Genomic DNA, 17,113 nt, shown 5'->3' on the forward strand with positions numbered 1-17,113 from the left:
AAATAATTAAATAAAAAAAACTTCTCCCATCGCGTCCGGTGTAGGATTAAAGATCAGGTCCAGGATTCGAGTCAAAGACATAAGTTCAATTTTACCATTTCTTTTCATTTTTATTGTTAATATTTTTTATATAAAAGGTTTCACTACTAAATTCACCGAGTTTTATATAAATCTCCAATTTGAAGATTATATTAATCAGATTTTTTTTTTAATATTGGAAAAATGAGATTCGAATCCAGATCTATAACCAGATCATAAATGCATTTATCACTAGACTATATTTTGATGTGTTTTTATTAATCAGACTTTAAACGATGTTCCGATCAAACTCACTTATATTGTAGTTGTGGTATAAATAGATGAGTGAGTGATTTAGTTTTATGATTGTCGATCCAATTCACCCCTATATTTTATTGTCTGCAACATAAATTTTTGGTAAGAAATTATAATAGTTAAGCTTTATAATCACAATTGCACCACACATATTGTTTTGAATTAGTTTGGTGAATCAAATATGGGTTTTTACATTAGTATTACATAAATTAACCCATTAATTTTTTTTTATCAAGATATAGTTTTTTCTTATTTAAATCTCAAGATTTAGCTTTTATGTGAGATTTTGATTAGTTTGAGATTATTAATTTGGGAAAAAAAAAACACATTCCTGAATTATAGTAAAAGTAACACATAGCTCCTTTTATATTTGAATACTGACTCGAACATCCTTAAATTAACATTTTATTGTACAATTACCTCCTTCCGACTAAAATTATCTAATTTTTCGTTAATGGTAAAGAAAATATCCATATTATCCCTTGATCATTAATAAAATTGTTGTCAATTTATAGACATTTAATTAACAATAATTAAAAAACTAAAAAAAAAAAAAAAAAAGTATTGTAGTGGCTCTTTCAGCTCCAACACCCATGGAAAAAATGCACAGATCAATAAAACCTAACACAGAACATCAAATAGGAAAAGAACATCCTTCTTTTTTCTTCCTCTCTTTACAATCCATCAACACCCATTTACAATATCAACATGTATCAAGCTCAAGCCTCCATTGCAGAACCACCGCAACCTCCGCCACAACACTCAAGCCTCCTATTCTCACAAATTTTATATGGGTCAATAATAATATATAGTTTTGGTGTTAGATCTAAAGAATCTTCACTTCAATTGTTCCCAAAGAATTCGTTCATCTTGGTCTCCAAGCTGTCAAATTTTTTTTCCTTAGAAAGTTGACACGTGGCATATTCCTCTAATTAGGCTTCCACTTGACATGGTTTAATTTGATTATTTAATGTATTAATGTATTGACTTGGTTTGATTTCAATTTATTTTGAATTAATATTTTGGTTTGGTTTGGTTTGATTATTCAATGAATTAATGTATTAGTTTAGTTTGGATTTATTTTAAGTTAGTGTTTTTTATTTGATTTGATTTGATTATTTAATGTATTGGTTTGGTTTGAATTTATTTTGAATTAGTATTTTTAGTTTGGTTTGATTTGGTTATTTAATGTATTAATGGCTTTAAGTAATTATTATTAATTATTAGTTTTTTAAAAAAAATGATAAAATTTAATAACAATGAATTATTCGATTAATGTTCAATGTATTGCTTTGAACAAATGTTTACTCTTATATTTATGAAGTAACAAATGTTTCTTTTAACAACCATTAATATATCTTTAAAGTTTCCATTTAAAAAAAAAAAGGTATAGTAACGCACTTTTTTCAAAAAAATTTTAAATTATTTACCCTCAAGAAATACTCTAGTTTTTTTAGAAATACTATATATAAGTTGTATCACTATATTTTTCTGTATTCTTGGCAAAAGTGTATTAGTCCCTGCTTATATATATATATATATATATATATATATATATATATATATTTGTACAAGTTTAGAATTTTCTGCATTTCAACTATTTCCATTAATGAGGTTAGTAGTTCTTACTCAATTTTTTTTTTGTCTACTTTTTTAGAGATTATTTAATATACTTTTTCTTGATATTGCCACTTAAGATTTCAAATTAATGACATATGCATGACTTAATTGTTTATTTTTATATGTATTTGAAAATAAATTAATTTACGATTGAATTAAACCGTCTCAAATGTAATTGATTAATATAACATTAGAGAATTAATAGTATGTTAAGTAACAATTTATATCACTTTTAATGATATAAATAAATTACATAATTTATAAATTTTAATGATTTGTGCAGTTATTATTTTGTATTAAAAAATTAAAAATTTTTGTATTAAATTAAATTATATTAAATATAATTGATTAATTAAAATATTAATAATATGATAAGTTGAAAATTTATACGACTCTTAATTATTTATTTAAAATAAATTATTTATTCATTAATTTTAATGAAATAATGAGTTAATTATTTTTTACATTAATTTTAAATTAAATCCAATTAATAAATTTTACCACCTTTCATTTTGATTTTTTTATTTATCTCTATAAATTTCAATATTTTCAATCAATATTCCTGAACATAGGCCTATCTACTAATTTTTACTTTAATAATTAAATTTTAATAATCAAAAGTCACGCTATAGTTTTTTTTCTCCCTTAATCTTGTTTCAATAAACTAATTTAGGTGTTGTCCTTCTTCTATTTTAGTTTTAAACTTTCATATTTTTATATGGGGTTTTAATTAATTTAAAATTATTAATTTTCACGAACAATTAACTGAAAAATAAATATGAAGATTAAGTAGTAGAATAGAGATAAGACTGATATATAATTAAATTTTGAAAATAATATCCTTATTAATGTGTTTAAGTACAATTAGAAAATTAAATAATAATTGAAAAAATCTAGGAAAATATGTAAATGACTGTATTTACAAAGCAACAAAGAAAGCTTTGTGTGAGAGAGAGAGACAGATAGAGAAAAGGTGCACTGACTTAACTTTCTATAACAATTCAAATCCAGCTGAGATAAGAGTGAGGAAGAATTAATCAATAATAGAAAAAAATTTTTTTTTTCACCCTTGGAAGTGCTCATTCAATAATAATAATAATAATTGCCTTTTTGCTATACATTTCTTTCTATTCTAATAAAGGGGAGAGAATATTTTAGTACCCAAAAAACCCAAACAACCTAAAAAAAAAAATTATAAAAAATATATGAATAGGACTGAAAACTAATACCATAAAGTCCTGGGAATGGTTAAATTAGGTAATATTAGTGTTATAATCTTCATTCAATTTTAGTAAAGGCAATTTTCTTTTTTTTTTCTGTGTATAATAATTTATTTTTAATAGGTTAGTGTAGTCTTATGTGCTTTTAAATATGCCTATATATAACTAATTATTAGCTGGTCCAGTCGGATGAGGCGTTGGATCCCTTAAGTAATATCTAGCGTTCAAACCCTGATGTTGTGAATGAAAAAACACTAAGTTAGAAGGTGGACGGTATAAAAAAAAAAAAAAATTATTCGACAACTATATTTTTGATCATATATAAAATTTGAAGTACTAAATTTATGATTTTAAATTTATATATAAAAATAACAAATGGAATTTATTTTAATTTATTGGGAGGCTAGTGAACCGAATACAATATAGGGTAGTCCTCTCCTTCATCCACCAACAAAATTGATGAAAACCTTTATAGTCAAGATGATTCAAACTCTCGAACTCGAGACAACTTACTCCTCACGTAAATGAAAAGACCAAACTAATGGATAAACAAAATAAAATTTTAGAACCAAGTTATCTAATAAAATAAACTTCCAAAAGTTTATTATATTGAATTAATGCTACTCTAATATTTTAGTTACAAGATATATATACAATTTATTTATTAAATTATTATTACTAAAATGGTATTAATCATCAAAAATTACCAAAACAGTGAGACAAAATTAGATGATGATAGGGGAGAAGAGATAAGAAATTTCAATATCAATAATAAAATTCAAAAGGGATGGACCATTGGTTATAGAAAACCTCCAATCATGAAATCATGAGAACAAGTAGAAGAAGCAAAAATAGAAAAAAAAAAAAAAAAAGGATTAGCTATGACCAAACTCCTAATAATTATATTAGGCAGTTGGCTAAGGCGCATCAAGCAAAATAGGAGTTGCTCAGAACCCTTTCCTTTGATTTGTCCGGTCCACCTAATATCCAACCAAAAAGATAAACAAGAAAAGCACAAAACCTACTTTGGTTTTATTTTCAAGCATATTATATATAAATTAATTTATTTTCAAAAAAAAATATGTATTTACAATATTATAATAAATTTGTTAATGTTTGAAAAATATTTTTCTTATTTAGGGTATGTTTGGCAAAATTAGTTGTTTTGATAGATATTAGTTGTTCTAGTAGTGTTTAGCTATTAGCTGTTTCGGTAGTTTTTCATAAAACGCTAAAGTTAGACGTTACATGAGTTAATTTTTCACAAAATGCACCTTAACTCATTAAAACTAGTTCAAACACGATGTTACCAAATACTATAAAAAGCAGCGTTTAACGTTTTGATTAGTTAAATAGCTAAAATCTATTTAAAAAGCTGTTGACGAATATAGCATTAAAAGGAAATTTTTCTTCCCTCTTATAGATCTGATGTGCGTGAGCTTGATTATACTTGGTCCAATGGATCAAGGACATTTGTGATATAAACCAGAAAAACAGAAAAGAGACAATCGGCTGATTATTCTAGACACGTAAGACATAGAAAACTCAGATTATTATTATTTTTCCAATAATGATAATAACAATTGTCAATCTTTATATATATATTGATATTATAAATAATAGATAATATGGTATTAAACGCTATTTTGAAAGTTGTTATTGCATGTTAGCTATTTTGGGCAAAAATCAACTATTAGCCGTTGCTTAGGTGTTTAAATAACTTTTCATAAAACGCTAAAAAATTAAACATTTTAAAAAAACCTACCTTAACCACCAAAGCGATTGTCAAACACAGCCTTAGTGGCGTTTAGTTATTTGAATAATTTTTTATAAAATACTAAAAACTAAATATTATAGGAGTTAACTTTTTATAAAATGCTATCTTAACATCTAAGCTAGTTCAAATGATATGTTACTGAATATTGTAAAAAATAGCATTTAGTCAGAACGTTAAAAGTTACTTAAAAAGTTATCGTAAAACCCAACTTTTAACAAACTAGTAGAATTTATTGATTTTTTAACAAATTAAAATAATATTATATATTCTTTTGAATAATAAAATTAAAATATAAGAGATAACATTAAATTTTTTGGCTTGAAAATGATTTGATAAAAGATATAAATTTTTATAGAACTTGCGATATATGATGTATGCAGAATAGTTGCCGTGGCTATATATCAGAAAATGAATTTAATAAATTAATAAATAATATCACTTTATCACAAAATAAAATTGAGTGTTGAATAAAAAATGTAATTAAAAATTATAAAGAAAAAGGACAAAATGGTAAAATTAGGAAGAATACCTTTAAAAAGGAGGGAGGCCAACGCCAAACCAACAAATTTACAAAGACAAGACCCACATAACACACCAAAGGCAGGAAAGTGGAAGGAAAAAGAGAAAAAAGTGGAGAAAACAGAGACAATACCCTTCCCTTTGTATTGAAGGCCACACAATTTCGCAGTCTTCTCCTTCTCCCTCTCTCCTTCTCTCTCCCTTTACCTGCAATATACCCTTTTAACATATAAACAAAACCTATCTTCTTCTCTTTCTCTTTGTTAATCAATACTGTAATAATCCAGATCAATCAAAGATTCATTCAGTGATTGGTTGATTGCAAGCTGCAACTCGATCTGACTGCAACGAAACGATGTCGTGTTCTTCTTCGTCGGGTTCTGAGTCTGAGGATGATGAGGGAATCGACTCTTACAGGAAAGGTGGTTACCATGCCGTTAGAGTCGGCGATCAGTTTGCTGCTGGCCGTTATATTGCTCAGAGGAAGCTCGGCTGGGGCCAGTTTTCAACCGTCTGGCTTGCTTATGACACTCAATCCTCTGTACGTCATCGTTTTGGTTATTGGTTTTTGGTTTGATTTTGATCTGTAAGTTTTTTTTTTTTTTGGATCATCCAATAACTGCCTTGCTATGCTCTGCTATGCTCTGCTTTGCTCTGTTCTACTGCATATCATTTCTATATCAAGTTTTTAATTTACAGATTTTGTGTCGTTATTAATTTCTATTTATGGTAAGACTTTTGTTTCTATGAGATCAATGTAATTTTTCAATTGTATGGATATGGACAAAGGATTTACTCTTATCTATCTTTCTTTTTTTTATTATTATTTTTTTATTTTTTTAAGTTTTACGTGCCTCAAAAGAATTGGATATAATTGTTGAAAAGTCCGTAAATTTCTTATTTTGGTTGAATTTTTTTCCATATAAATATAGTGGAATTATAGTTAGTGTGGTATTAACCATTTCATTGAGGAACCTTGCCAGAGACATTCAATTTGTTGGAACTTAAACACGTCCTTGTGGGTTTTTTTTGTCACCCAAAAATTCCAATTTTTAAATGATAAGTAAAGTAAATATTTTTGGATTATGTTTGTGTTGTGTGTAAGCCGGAGAGAACTCTTGAGAGGGTAACTGTGGAGGACTTGACTAGATAATTTCCTGGTTGAAGTCTCAGTTGATTTAAGCTAGTTGTGTACAATATTAGTCATGCACTTTCGCCACTTATCTAACCAATTGTTGGAATGCGCATACGTCAGGCCTGTGCTGCTATCAGTGCAGATGTTACCATTGCCTATCACTTAAAGCCTTCATTTTTGATTGCTTTCCCAACCTTTCCAGGTTCAATTAAAACGTCTGTAGCTTTTCTTTTCTTGAGTTCATAATTTGTTTTCTTATTCTATTTCTTTTCAATTTTCAGAATTATGTTGCTCTTAAAATCCAGAAAAGTGCAGCGCAATTTGCTCAAGCTGCCCTTCATGAAATTGAAGTCCTTTCAGTTATAGCTAACGGTGATCCGTCTAATGCCAAGTGTGTTGTGAGGCTGATTGACCATTTCAAGCACGCAGGACCAAATGGGCAACATCACTGCATGGTCCTTGAGTTTCTCGGTGACAGCTTACTCCGTTTAATCAGGCATAGTCGTTACAGAGGTCTTCCTTTGAATAAAGTTAGAGAGATATGCAAATGCATTTTGATAGGCCTGGATTACTTGCATAGGGAACTTGGTTTGATTCATACTGACCTAAAACCTGAAAATATTCTTCTAATTTCCACCATCGATCCTGCTAAGGATCCAATTAGATCTGGCTTCACACCAATTCTTCAAAGGCCTGAAGGTAGCCTTAATGGTGGAGCTACAATGAATCTCATTGAGAAGAAGTTGAAAAGAAGAGCTAAGAGGGCAGTTGCTAAGATTGCAGAAAGACGGACTTCAATGGGAGTACCTGTGAAAAAGCCCGAAAAATGCTTGGATGGGATTGATCTGAGGTGCAAGGTTGTTGATTTTGGAAATGCATGTTGGGCTGATAAACAGTTTGCAGATGAGATTCAAACAAGGCAATATAGGGCGCCTGAAGTCATTCTGCGATCCGGGTATTCCTTCTCTGTTGATATGTGGTCATTTGCTTGCACTGCTTTTGAGCTTGCTACAGGTGACATGATGTTTACTCCCAAGGTTGGACAAGGATACAGTGAGGATGAGGTAAGGATCCTATCTAGCATTTCCAGAAATAATACCTTTTACAGTAACATCAATTTATCTTTACTTGTTTAAATGCAATTTATATTTGATATGTATTATGCATAGAAAATAACAAATATGGGAAGACTACCGTGATGAAATTCCATGCATCCTTTTGCTTTTAACAGTTTTATTATGGACTAAGCAACAAAGAGAGATGGATTGATTGGAAAATAAATTGCAACCTAAAAATTATATGAATGACCACGATTTGGCTTGTCTGCAGAGAGCTTATTGTTGGGTAAACCTGTTGTTGTACTGATATATAATAAGACTGACTTTGAATTTCTGTTCCCTGGTAATAGTTGCCTTCACCTTTTTTTATCATTTGAATTATATGTAAAAGAAACAAATGGGATTATGGTTTGAATTATGGACTGACCTTGATTCTTGACTTGATTGGTTAATATGTCATTTCTCTTAGCTAGCTAGTTAATTAGTCAACCAAGTACATATTAGCACTATATTTCCGAGATTTACATGATAATCATGGAAACATCTTTGGTTTCAGGATCACCTTGCTTTAATGATGGAACTCCTTGGAAAGATGCCCCGAAAGGTTTGCTCAAAGTTTGTTAGTTGCTTATGACATTTATTCAATTAGTTGTCGCTCATTCATCTCTTAATTATTGCATGAGCAGATAGCCATTGGAGGAGCTCGATCCAAGGATTTCTTCGATAGGTATGGGGATCTAAAAAGGATTCGAAGGCTGAAATTTTGGCCACTTGATCGCTTGCTGATTGATAAATACAAATTTCCTGAGAACGATGCTCGGGAGTTTTCAGAATTTCTTTGTCCTCTTCTCGATTTTACACCAGAGAAGCGGCCCACTGCTCAAAAGTGCCTGCAACACCCTTGGCTCAATCTCAATAGTTCTGCTCAGATTGAGATGAAAAATGAAGATGGAATAGAAAAATTGCACGTTGGGATGAGCAACCTTCAACTTAAGTTGGGTAAGTGAAGAAGGGATTTTAGGTGTTGGCACCATTTTCAAGTCCCTCCCTCCGCCTATATGAATATTAATTGTTCTTTTTATTATTTTTGGGTTTGTTACATTTTTAATAAGATTTTTTTTTTCTTACTATTGATTAACTAAAATGTAAATTAGTAATTGATTATTGTGAGGAAATGACATGAGAGGGAGAGAATTAACTGCAATGACAGTCAATGGTATCAGAACAATATACATGCTTTCCACATGTAATTGATTTTACATTCATATTAGTAAAAGAATGTGTTACAACATAAAGGGTTTTGCCCCTTTTGAGAATAGAAATAATGGTTGACTTCATTTTTATCATGTTTTTATTCTGTTGGATGTCGTTTGTTTGCTGCAATAACCAATTTATTATTGATAAGACTTGAACATGAGGTCTTAGTAAAAATTTATTATCAATGAGACTCGAACTTGACATCTTTCGTAATAACGAGCTGTTAACTCAATGATGGAGCTCGCCCCTTATAATTACATCGATGCTAAGAGCTCTTTGCTAAATGGATAGTTTGATGTATTCATTGAGAATCGGTTTTTTCTTATAAAAAGTGAGAACTTGTTAGATTTTAATATGTTCATCACGGGGTTGACTTTTTTTTTTTCTTGTAAGAAGTGAGAATATCAATTAAACTTTATTATAACTGATCAATTTTTAAGTTTGATATAATTAATTATTTATTTCCTTATTTAGATAAATACATTAAAATTTTGAGATACAAAACTGTTAACATGAAAAGACAAAATTGTCCTCTCTATCTCCATTATCTTCTTCTTCCCGCTGCCATCGTTTTCTTCTTAAAACAAGAAACAGTACATGGTAATGGATATATATAGAAATTTAACATAAACCTTAATGAAATATCTAATGACATCCTCTCTGTAATTCTGAGATTTAATTAGGGTACATTAAATATCAGATCTATAGCACATGGCTTTACTTGCGGTATCCAATAATTAAGCATATGCCGGAATTTTAAAAAAAGAAATGTACGAAATAGCCTGTTAAGTTGCACCGGCGTTGACAGAACCACCACATCAGCTGATGCCAGAGCTACTGGTGTTAGAATTAATGGTGGACACTTTTCTCACTCACTTAACTGAGATGAGTGTTGAATTTTCATATATAGAGCAAATACTCACTGAGAACACTTTATCTCTATTGATGAACTGATCAAATGCATTCGCATATTAAGATATAGTTTAGTGGTAAGTGTGACTGGCAATAAACCAGAGTCGGCGAATTATTATGGTTGACCACGAGAGATGGAACCAAATACCGGAAATAGCCTCGGGTCAAAGATATGAATGAATAAATATAATCTTAATAATTTAATATTTTTTCCTGATATTTCGGGAACTTTGAATTTACTACAGAAGTGAGGGTTTTGATAAAAATAATGTTCTCTATAAAACTATTTTCCAATCTAATGTCATTTCAAAACTATTTACTAATTTAATGTTTATTCTGACATGGAGAGAAAGTGTTGGACTAAAACCACAAATTGAGTTGGTAGTTTTAGTGCAATAGAAAAAATAATCCATACTGACAAGCAGTTAGCAAAAAGTAATATGAATAAACAATACTTTTTATTTATTGAGATCACCGATTCAATTGGTGGTTTCAATACAAAATGAAAATTTCAAGTTGTCAATTAACCTTTTCACTAAAACACATAATTTGTTTGGTGGTTTTAGTGCAACTATGAGATGTGACCACTAGTCGGCAAAAAGTACATGGGTAAATAATGTTTTGTTAAGAGTCTACCAGATTAATTAGTGGTTTCAATAAAAAAAATATTTATTCATTCAAAATATTTATTCACCAAAACATACATATAATCTGTTGATTTTGATACAATACATTTGATATGTGCAACGAACTAGACGTTGGATTTCATTTTGAGGTGTAGAAGTTAGAGATGTGGTAATTATTCAATATCTTTTTATCTTATTTTATAATTTCTTAATCTAATTGAATAATAAATTTTGTGCTTATTTCCATAATATTTTTTAATACAGGTAGATTGGCTCCAACATATATATCACAGTTCAACATCACCAACATTCTGTCGAAAATTATTTAGCCTATTTGGTGCAATGAATGAAGAAATTCGTACCGACACTCATCCTATGCTTCAACCTGCCCCTCCATCTATAAAGTTTCCTCGTGTTCAAACACCAAAAGAACTATAGAGGCGAAGGAGACATGAAATGACATCTACACGTATTCCAGTTGAAGCCCCGCTAGTAGACGATATACCTCGAGTCCCTCCCCCTATGACATATAACTATTCTGAAGGTTACCGCGCTAATATGCCCACCATATTATCTTCTGCACCACAACTTGAGTGGAGTGTACCATCTGCAGCATTAGAAATGTCATTGAACATTTATTACACTACGATGATGGAAACCCAATAAACCCATACTTTTTACTCCGAAATAGGCGAGGCAATGCATTTTCAATATACAATACATGCTTTTAATACTTATGTGGTGGCTTTCGACATGTGATAGATCTACATCTCATGCTGGGCACTCATTTAATGATTTATTTAAGATAATGATGATAACCGAGCAACAGACTCATCTGACCTTTTTCTATCCCACAAAAACCATTTGTGAATGTGGTTCAAGCTCCTTGTATGAGTGTCGATATAAATATAGAGCATGGAGAAGAATATCAAGATATTAGAGAAGATGCAGTACACCGAAATCCACATCGTAATAGGAGGCTTCCATGGTGTGGTATAGGAAGACATGTGGGTAGACATATGATTAATTTTTTATGTATTAGTTATTAAGACATTTCTAATATTATACAAGTTCAACTTGAAACACTTTATTACTCTCAGTAATTTTTAACTGTGTAAGGAAACTTATGTTGTTATTACTTAACTTGAAATAATTGTGAACCAAAACCTCTAGATCATATGTGTGTTTTGATGAAAAAATATTTTGAGTGACCAATTATTTTTTTTTATTGAAACCACTAATTAATCTGGTGAACTCTTAACAAAATACTATTTCCCTGTGTACTTTTTACTGACTAGTGGTCACATTCCATAATTGCACTAAAATCACCAAACAAATAGTGTGTTTTTAGTGAAAACACAAATTGACAATTTAAAATTTTCATTTTGTATTGAAACCACAAATTGGATCGATAATCTCAATACAAAATAAAAATTATTTTTTATTCATATAATTACTTTTTGTTGACTGCTTATCAGTACAAACTATTTTTTCTATTATACTGAAACCACCAACTCATAACTCAATTTATGGTTTTAGTTAGATTAGTAAATAATTTTGAAATGACATTAGATTGAAAAATGATATATCAGATAATTATGTGCGTATTAATTGTATTAAGAATTATATTTTCAAAATATTTTTAAAATAAATTTTATTTTAATATGAAAAGTGCTCAAAAGTTATCACCAATTTGATTAATTGTATTAAAAATTATATTTTCAAAATATTTTTAAAATAAATTTTATTTTAATATGAAAAGTGCTCAAGAGTTATCACCAATTTGATACGGACACATTAAACCTTTCAATAAATAAAAAAACATTTTAAAAGGAAAGAAATTGATTTTAATAAATAGTCTCTAGCTTCTTAATTTAGGAAAAGAGACGTCTTCAGGAAATTTAGCAAATGCGCAAAATTTGCTCCTCTCACTTTCAACCTCCAATTGAGATGCCGTTTCACTTCAAATGCCTAGAACTACTTTTTAGATATTTCGACAAAAATTGATCTAACAGAAATTATTTTTCTAATAGAAAGGGAAAGCTTAGCTTTTTGACAAAAAAAAAAAAAAAAAAGTACTTTTGAACACTTGATAAACTTATTATAAACAAAACCCCAAGTTGCCTGCAAGAGACTCAACTTTTAAAATATACAATTTTTCTTTTAATGAGTTCAACTTCATTACAAAAACCAAAAATGAACAAGATAATCAAATAAAGCCGTTTCTATATTTAAAAAAAAAAAGCATCACGAATCCTACCTCAACTATCAACTTCTATCTTCAGAGTCACAACCTGTTATGAGAAGGTTTTGACTATTATGATTGAATGACTTTATTCTGTTTGACACATGCAGGTGCCTTGAACTCCTGGCATTTCCTCATTGGAGCAACTTCTATTGGCATCATATTATCTGCAGAAGGGTCCATAGAAAACAATGGCTTATTACGAGTTGTAGGATTGCCAATGTTCTTATCACCCAATGGGGAACTTCTAAGAAAGCTATCATCTTTGGGGTTTGCTTGATCTCTAGAGCTACAAATGCTTAATGGCAACTTCTTTAGTTTCAGTCTTCCTCTCTTTTTACCTGGTGAACTTGCATCTCCTGTCATTTTCTCTTTTGACTGACTTGATTCTGCTTCCCCACTATCTATCTCTAATTGGGTTGCTTTTTCGTACTTTGATGTCTTCTCATCTGCCATACTCGTGTATACTTCACCAATGGAGCCTTCTGAATCCAATTCACCTGCTATAGCATGCCCATTGCATATAGATGATGGATTTCCTCCAAATGCTACGCTTCCATTGGAAACCCAAGTTTTTTCAGAAGTTGGTGAGCTTTTAGGCTTCTTACTTTTATGACCCTTCCAATCGGAACTGGAAGAGTTCTTTGAAATTCTAGGAGAGCTGTTTATAACTCTATGCAACTTGCGAGCTAACTCTTCATCATCTCTATAATTCTCAATAGGTTGGTGCTTTTTGTACAAAAGTTGAACCTGCACATGCTTCTTCTGCTTATTCTTTTTTAATTGTCTCTCTTTGTTAGCTGCCTCTTCAGGAAAAGACGCAACTAAGGCCAATGCACTTTTAGCAGCTGTTATAGCTTTAGCTGCAAGAATAGCTTTCTCTTGCGCAGCAGCTCTTGCAGCTTCTGCTGCTTTAGCAGCAGCATCAGCTGCTGATTTTGAGGCCTCTACAATTTGCTCAGGTGAAAGATTATGGTTATTTCTAAAATGAGAACTCAACAGATTGTTGAGACGGCTTTGAAGTTCACTTGAAGTTGGAGAAGGGGCAGTTGGAGACGGAGGAGACAATGATGGAGTAGACGGAGATGGAGATGAAGGAGATGCCGAAGATGAGGAGGAAGCAATTGTAGGAGGGACCAAAAGAGCATCACCATCAGAACTCTGTTTCTTGAATCCAGCAAGCAAGCGCTTACGAGGAGGCAAAAGGACATCAGCATCCAAGTGATTGATGTCACATATATTAGCCTCCATTACTCCTGTTCTAAATTCAACTATTTACTGCGAATGACTTCAGATTCTGTATCTATCAAACTGATGCCATCTTCCCAACTACATTCAAGCTAAAATAATAAAAACAAGATCACAAAATCAGTATCAAAACCTATCACCAAACCCTAATTCCAATACAAATTGCAAAAATCAAAACAAAATTTTCTTAAAATCAAAATCAGTTGATAAATTATTTCTTTTGAATCAGATCATAATTTCACGATTCAGGTAACCGAACCAGTTCCATTTATTTTTCAATCAAAAATGAATCCACCTAAACCCTAATTTCGATTCACCTAACTAAATCCGATAAACAATCAACCACTGCGCGGTTGTCATAGTTAGCCAGATAAAACAAAACGTATCAAACATACAATGCAAAAAACCTGGAAAGAGGTCTGAATTCTGGTCTTTCTCGGGACACAAACAGAGTCCATCATTGAATTGAATTGACCAAACAAAACAAAAGGATATCAAATTCAAAGCAAGAGCAAAATTCAAAACAGACAACATGCAAAAAATAATAATAATAACAATAACATACAGCTCTGAAATCATTTCAGCTGAGAAAATTCTGCAATTATTATAAGAATCAAGATCAAAAACAGGGAATCAGAGCAAGAGAAGTGTCAATCCAGAATGCCAGAAGCTCGATTCATTTGAATTATACAAATCTAACAGAGGAATCAAAAGCTGGCAAGAATAGATATGGAAAGAGATGGATGATTAGAGCTGGATTTGAATTGAATTCTAAGTACCTGATCACTTCATTTTACGGTGAGAGAGAGAGAGAAACGGCGACTTTGAATTAGGGTTTTTTTTTTCTTAGGTTGCAGAGGGGGGTGGGGGGGTACAGGAGGAAGAAGAAGAAATCCAGGTAGAGAGGATAATCAGAATATGTTACCTTTTTATATTTATATAAAAATGTCAGATTGGCATTTTTCCATTGGTTCTGTTTCTAGAACTCAAAGACCCAAATCCCCTAAATTTCTTCTTTTTTTAAAAAAAATTAGTAAATTTATTACACAACTAAATTTGATGCTCCTCTTTTTTTTGTCTAAGTAACATTGTTTTGCTTTTAATTTACAGCATTACCTTCCCCCCAAATTACATTATTACCACTAACATTTTCTTCTTTTTTTTTTTTTTTTTTTTTTCATTGTGAGGCCACGAATTAACGTGATAGTTACATTTTTATACACTTATTCTCCTTATTAAATTGGTGAAAATTCTTATGATTGAGAGTACTCAAAACTCGAGAATGGCACTCCTTATATTAACAAGAAGACTAATTACATCACATTTGAATCAATTACATACGTCAAAAATGCATATTTTTCTCAGGAAATTATATTTAAACAGGCGTTTAATTGAACTTTGTCATGTTATTGAATCATACCTAATATGCAGGTTATAAAATGTTTATTAAGATTTTAATTAGCTACTGATAACTGATAGTTTTATCAATAATTAGATGAAATAATTAATATATGTTGATAAGAATTATAAAAAACAATAGATAAGTGATGAAATAATTAATATATTGTTGGGCATTTGGTTTTTGATTGATAAAGATTGAACGCGTTTGATAAAGATTTTAATCAATAGTTGACAATTGATAAAAGTTCCTAATTAATTCTTGAAATTTTGAATTTTTTCATCAATTGTTAGATGATTTTTATTTATGTTATATTAGTTCTATAAAATAATTACTGATAAAATTATTTGAAAATATCGTTATCGTTTTATTTATAATTAATTAATTATTATAAAATGTTTAATTAATATTTTTAATTATATAGCATATTTAAATAAAAAAAACAATGGATTCACCTTAAAAAATAAAAAAAAAATAGCTTATAATTTTTGAAATAATAATACCCTTGGACATTATACATTTTAATAATTACTGTTATTAAAATTTTACTAAACAGACTGACATGCATCAATTAACATCTATTAGTAATTATTACAAGTTAATACTCCCTTTTCAATCTTTTTGAAAGAAAAATTATTTTAAAATATTTTGGCAAATATTTAGAAATTACTTCTTTTATAGTTAAAAATTAAGATTGTCTAATAGATAATTTTAAGAAGTAATAAAAAGATTTTCAACTAACCTACTGGTTGTAGCTCAATTGGCAACATAGGCTGGGCATGTGGGCATGTGGAAAGAGTTATCGTGTTTAATTCTCACTAAATACACCTCCATGGCAATTTAACAAAAAAAAAAAAAAGATTTTCAACTAGATATTCTAAATAATTAAGAAGTAATTTAAGTAAGGATAATTACAACAATATGTTGAAAGGAAGGATAGAACCTTCGACTAAAAATCCAAGAACCTCAGCCTTCCAAAAGTGTTTTAAATCAAGAGTTCAGTGTAATATTGATTTTCATCATTATTATAAACAATGAAATGAAAATTTCTACATATAATTCTAAATTAATGTTCTACCATCATGTTTGGAAAGAGAGTATGTCGTTGAGCTTGTTATTCATAGCTAAGCTAGAGGCACGGGTGTGTAAACGGGGAGTTCGGTTTCAACCCGAATCTCGAAATTGTTTTACTGTTGAAATCGAACAATATAAAAGTTAGTTCGGAAACCAGATTGAACCTATTAATTTACTTTGGTTTGGTCAAATGGTTTATTTATTTCTTTTGAAAGGAGAAAACATCATTATCTCGAGGAAAATAAATCCAATAAACATTAAGGAATACTATCCTAAATTTGGACATGAGCATATTGATTTTACTCAAAAAATTATTATTTTGTCATAACCGATTCAAAAACCGAAAATCAAAATTATAAAAGATTGAAAACCGAAATTGAAATTGAAAATCAAGTAAACGAATTAAAAACTGAAAATAATTGGATTTGATTCAATTTTGGACTTTTTATCAAAGTTTGCTCACCCTTAGCTAAAATTATTTAATAAGAATTTTAATTGGTAACTCATAATTGTAGAAGTCTTAATGTTTTTTTTTTTTTTTTTTTTTTATATCCGTGGCTAATTGATTCTTATTTAACTATTTTATATTATATTCAAAATCTAAAAATAATGACCGTCAATTTTTTAAATTAATATGTTCATATAATCATTTTAATTATGATTATTTAAAAATTAATAAATAACCCTTAA

At 29.7% G+C, this 17,113-nt stretch overlaps 2 protein-coding genes across 2 annotated transcripts; one reads left to right on the forward strand and one right to left on the reverse strand.

The window, feature by feature from the left end:
- Positions 1-5,507: 5,507 nt before the first annotated feature.
- On the forward strand, positions 5,508-8,999 carry LOC105628573 (uncharacterized). The gene is made up of 4 exons (XM_012210017.4): positions 5,508-6,010; positions 6,886-7,668; positions 8,219-8,266; positions 8,349-8,999. Exons 1-4 carry the CDS (start codon positions 5,825-5,827, stop codon positions 8,667-8,669), a joined length of 1,338 nt encoding a protein of 445 aa, XP_012065407.1. The 5' UTR covers positions 5,508-5,824; the 3' UTR covers positions 8,670-8,999.
- A 3,534-nt stretch (positions 9,000-12,533) lies between these two features.
- On the reverse strand, positions 12,534-14,887 carry LOC105628572 (uncharacterized). Its single transcript, XM_012210016.4, has 2 exons — positions 14,730-14,887; positions 12,534-14,042 (listed from the first exon to the last, which is right to left on the reverse strand). The coding sequence occupies exon 2, from the start codon at positions 13,951-13,953 to the stop codon at positions 12,775-12,777; it is 1,179 nt and encodes a 392-aa protein (XP_012065406.1). The 5' UTR covers positions 13,954-14,042; positions 14,730-14,887; the 3' UTR covers positions 12,534-12,774.
- Positions 14,888-17,113: the final 2,226 nt, after the last annotated feature.

The sequence above is a fragment of the Jatropha curcas genome, chromosome 4 (genome assembly GCF_041381405.1).
Source record: "Jatropha curcas cultivar XTBG-Jc1 chromosome 4, XTBG_Jcur_1.0, whole genome shotgun sequence".
NCBI lineage: Eukaryota > Viridiplantae > Streptophyta > Magnoliopsida > Malpighiales > Euphorbiaceae > Jatropha > Jatropha curcas.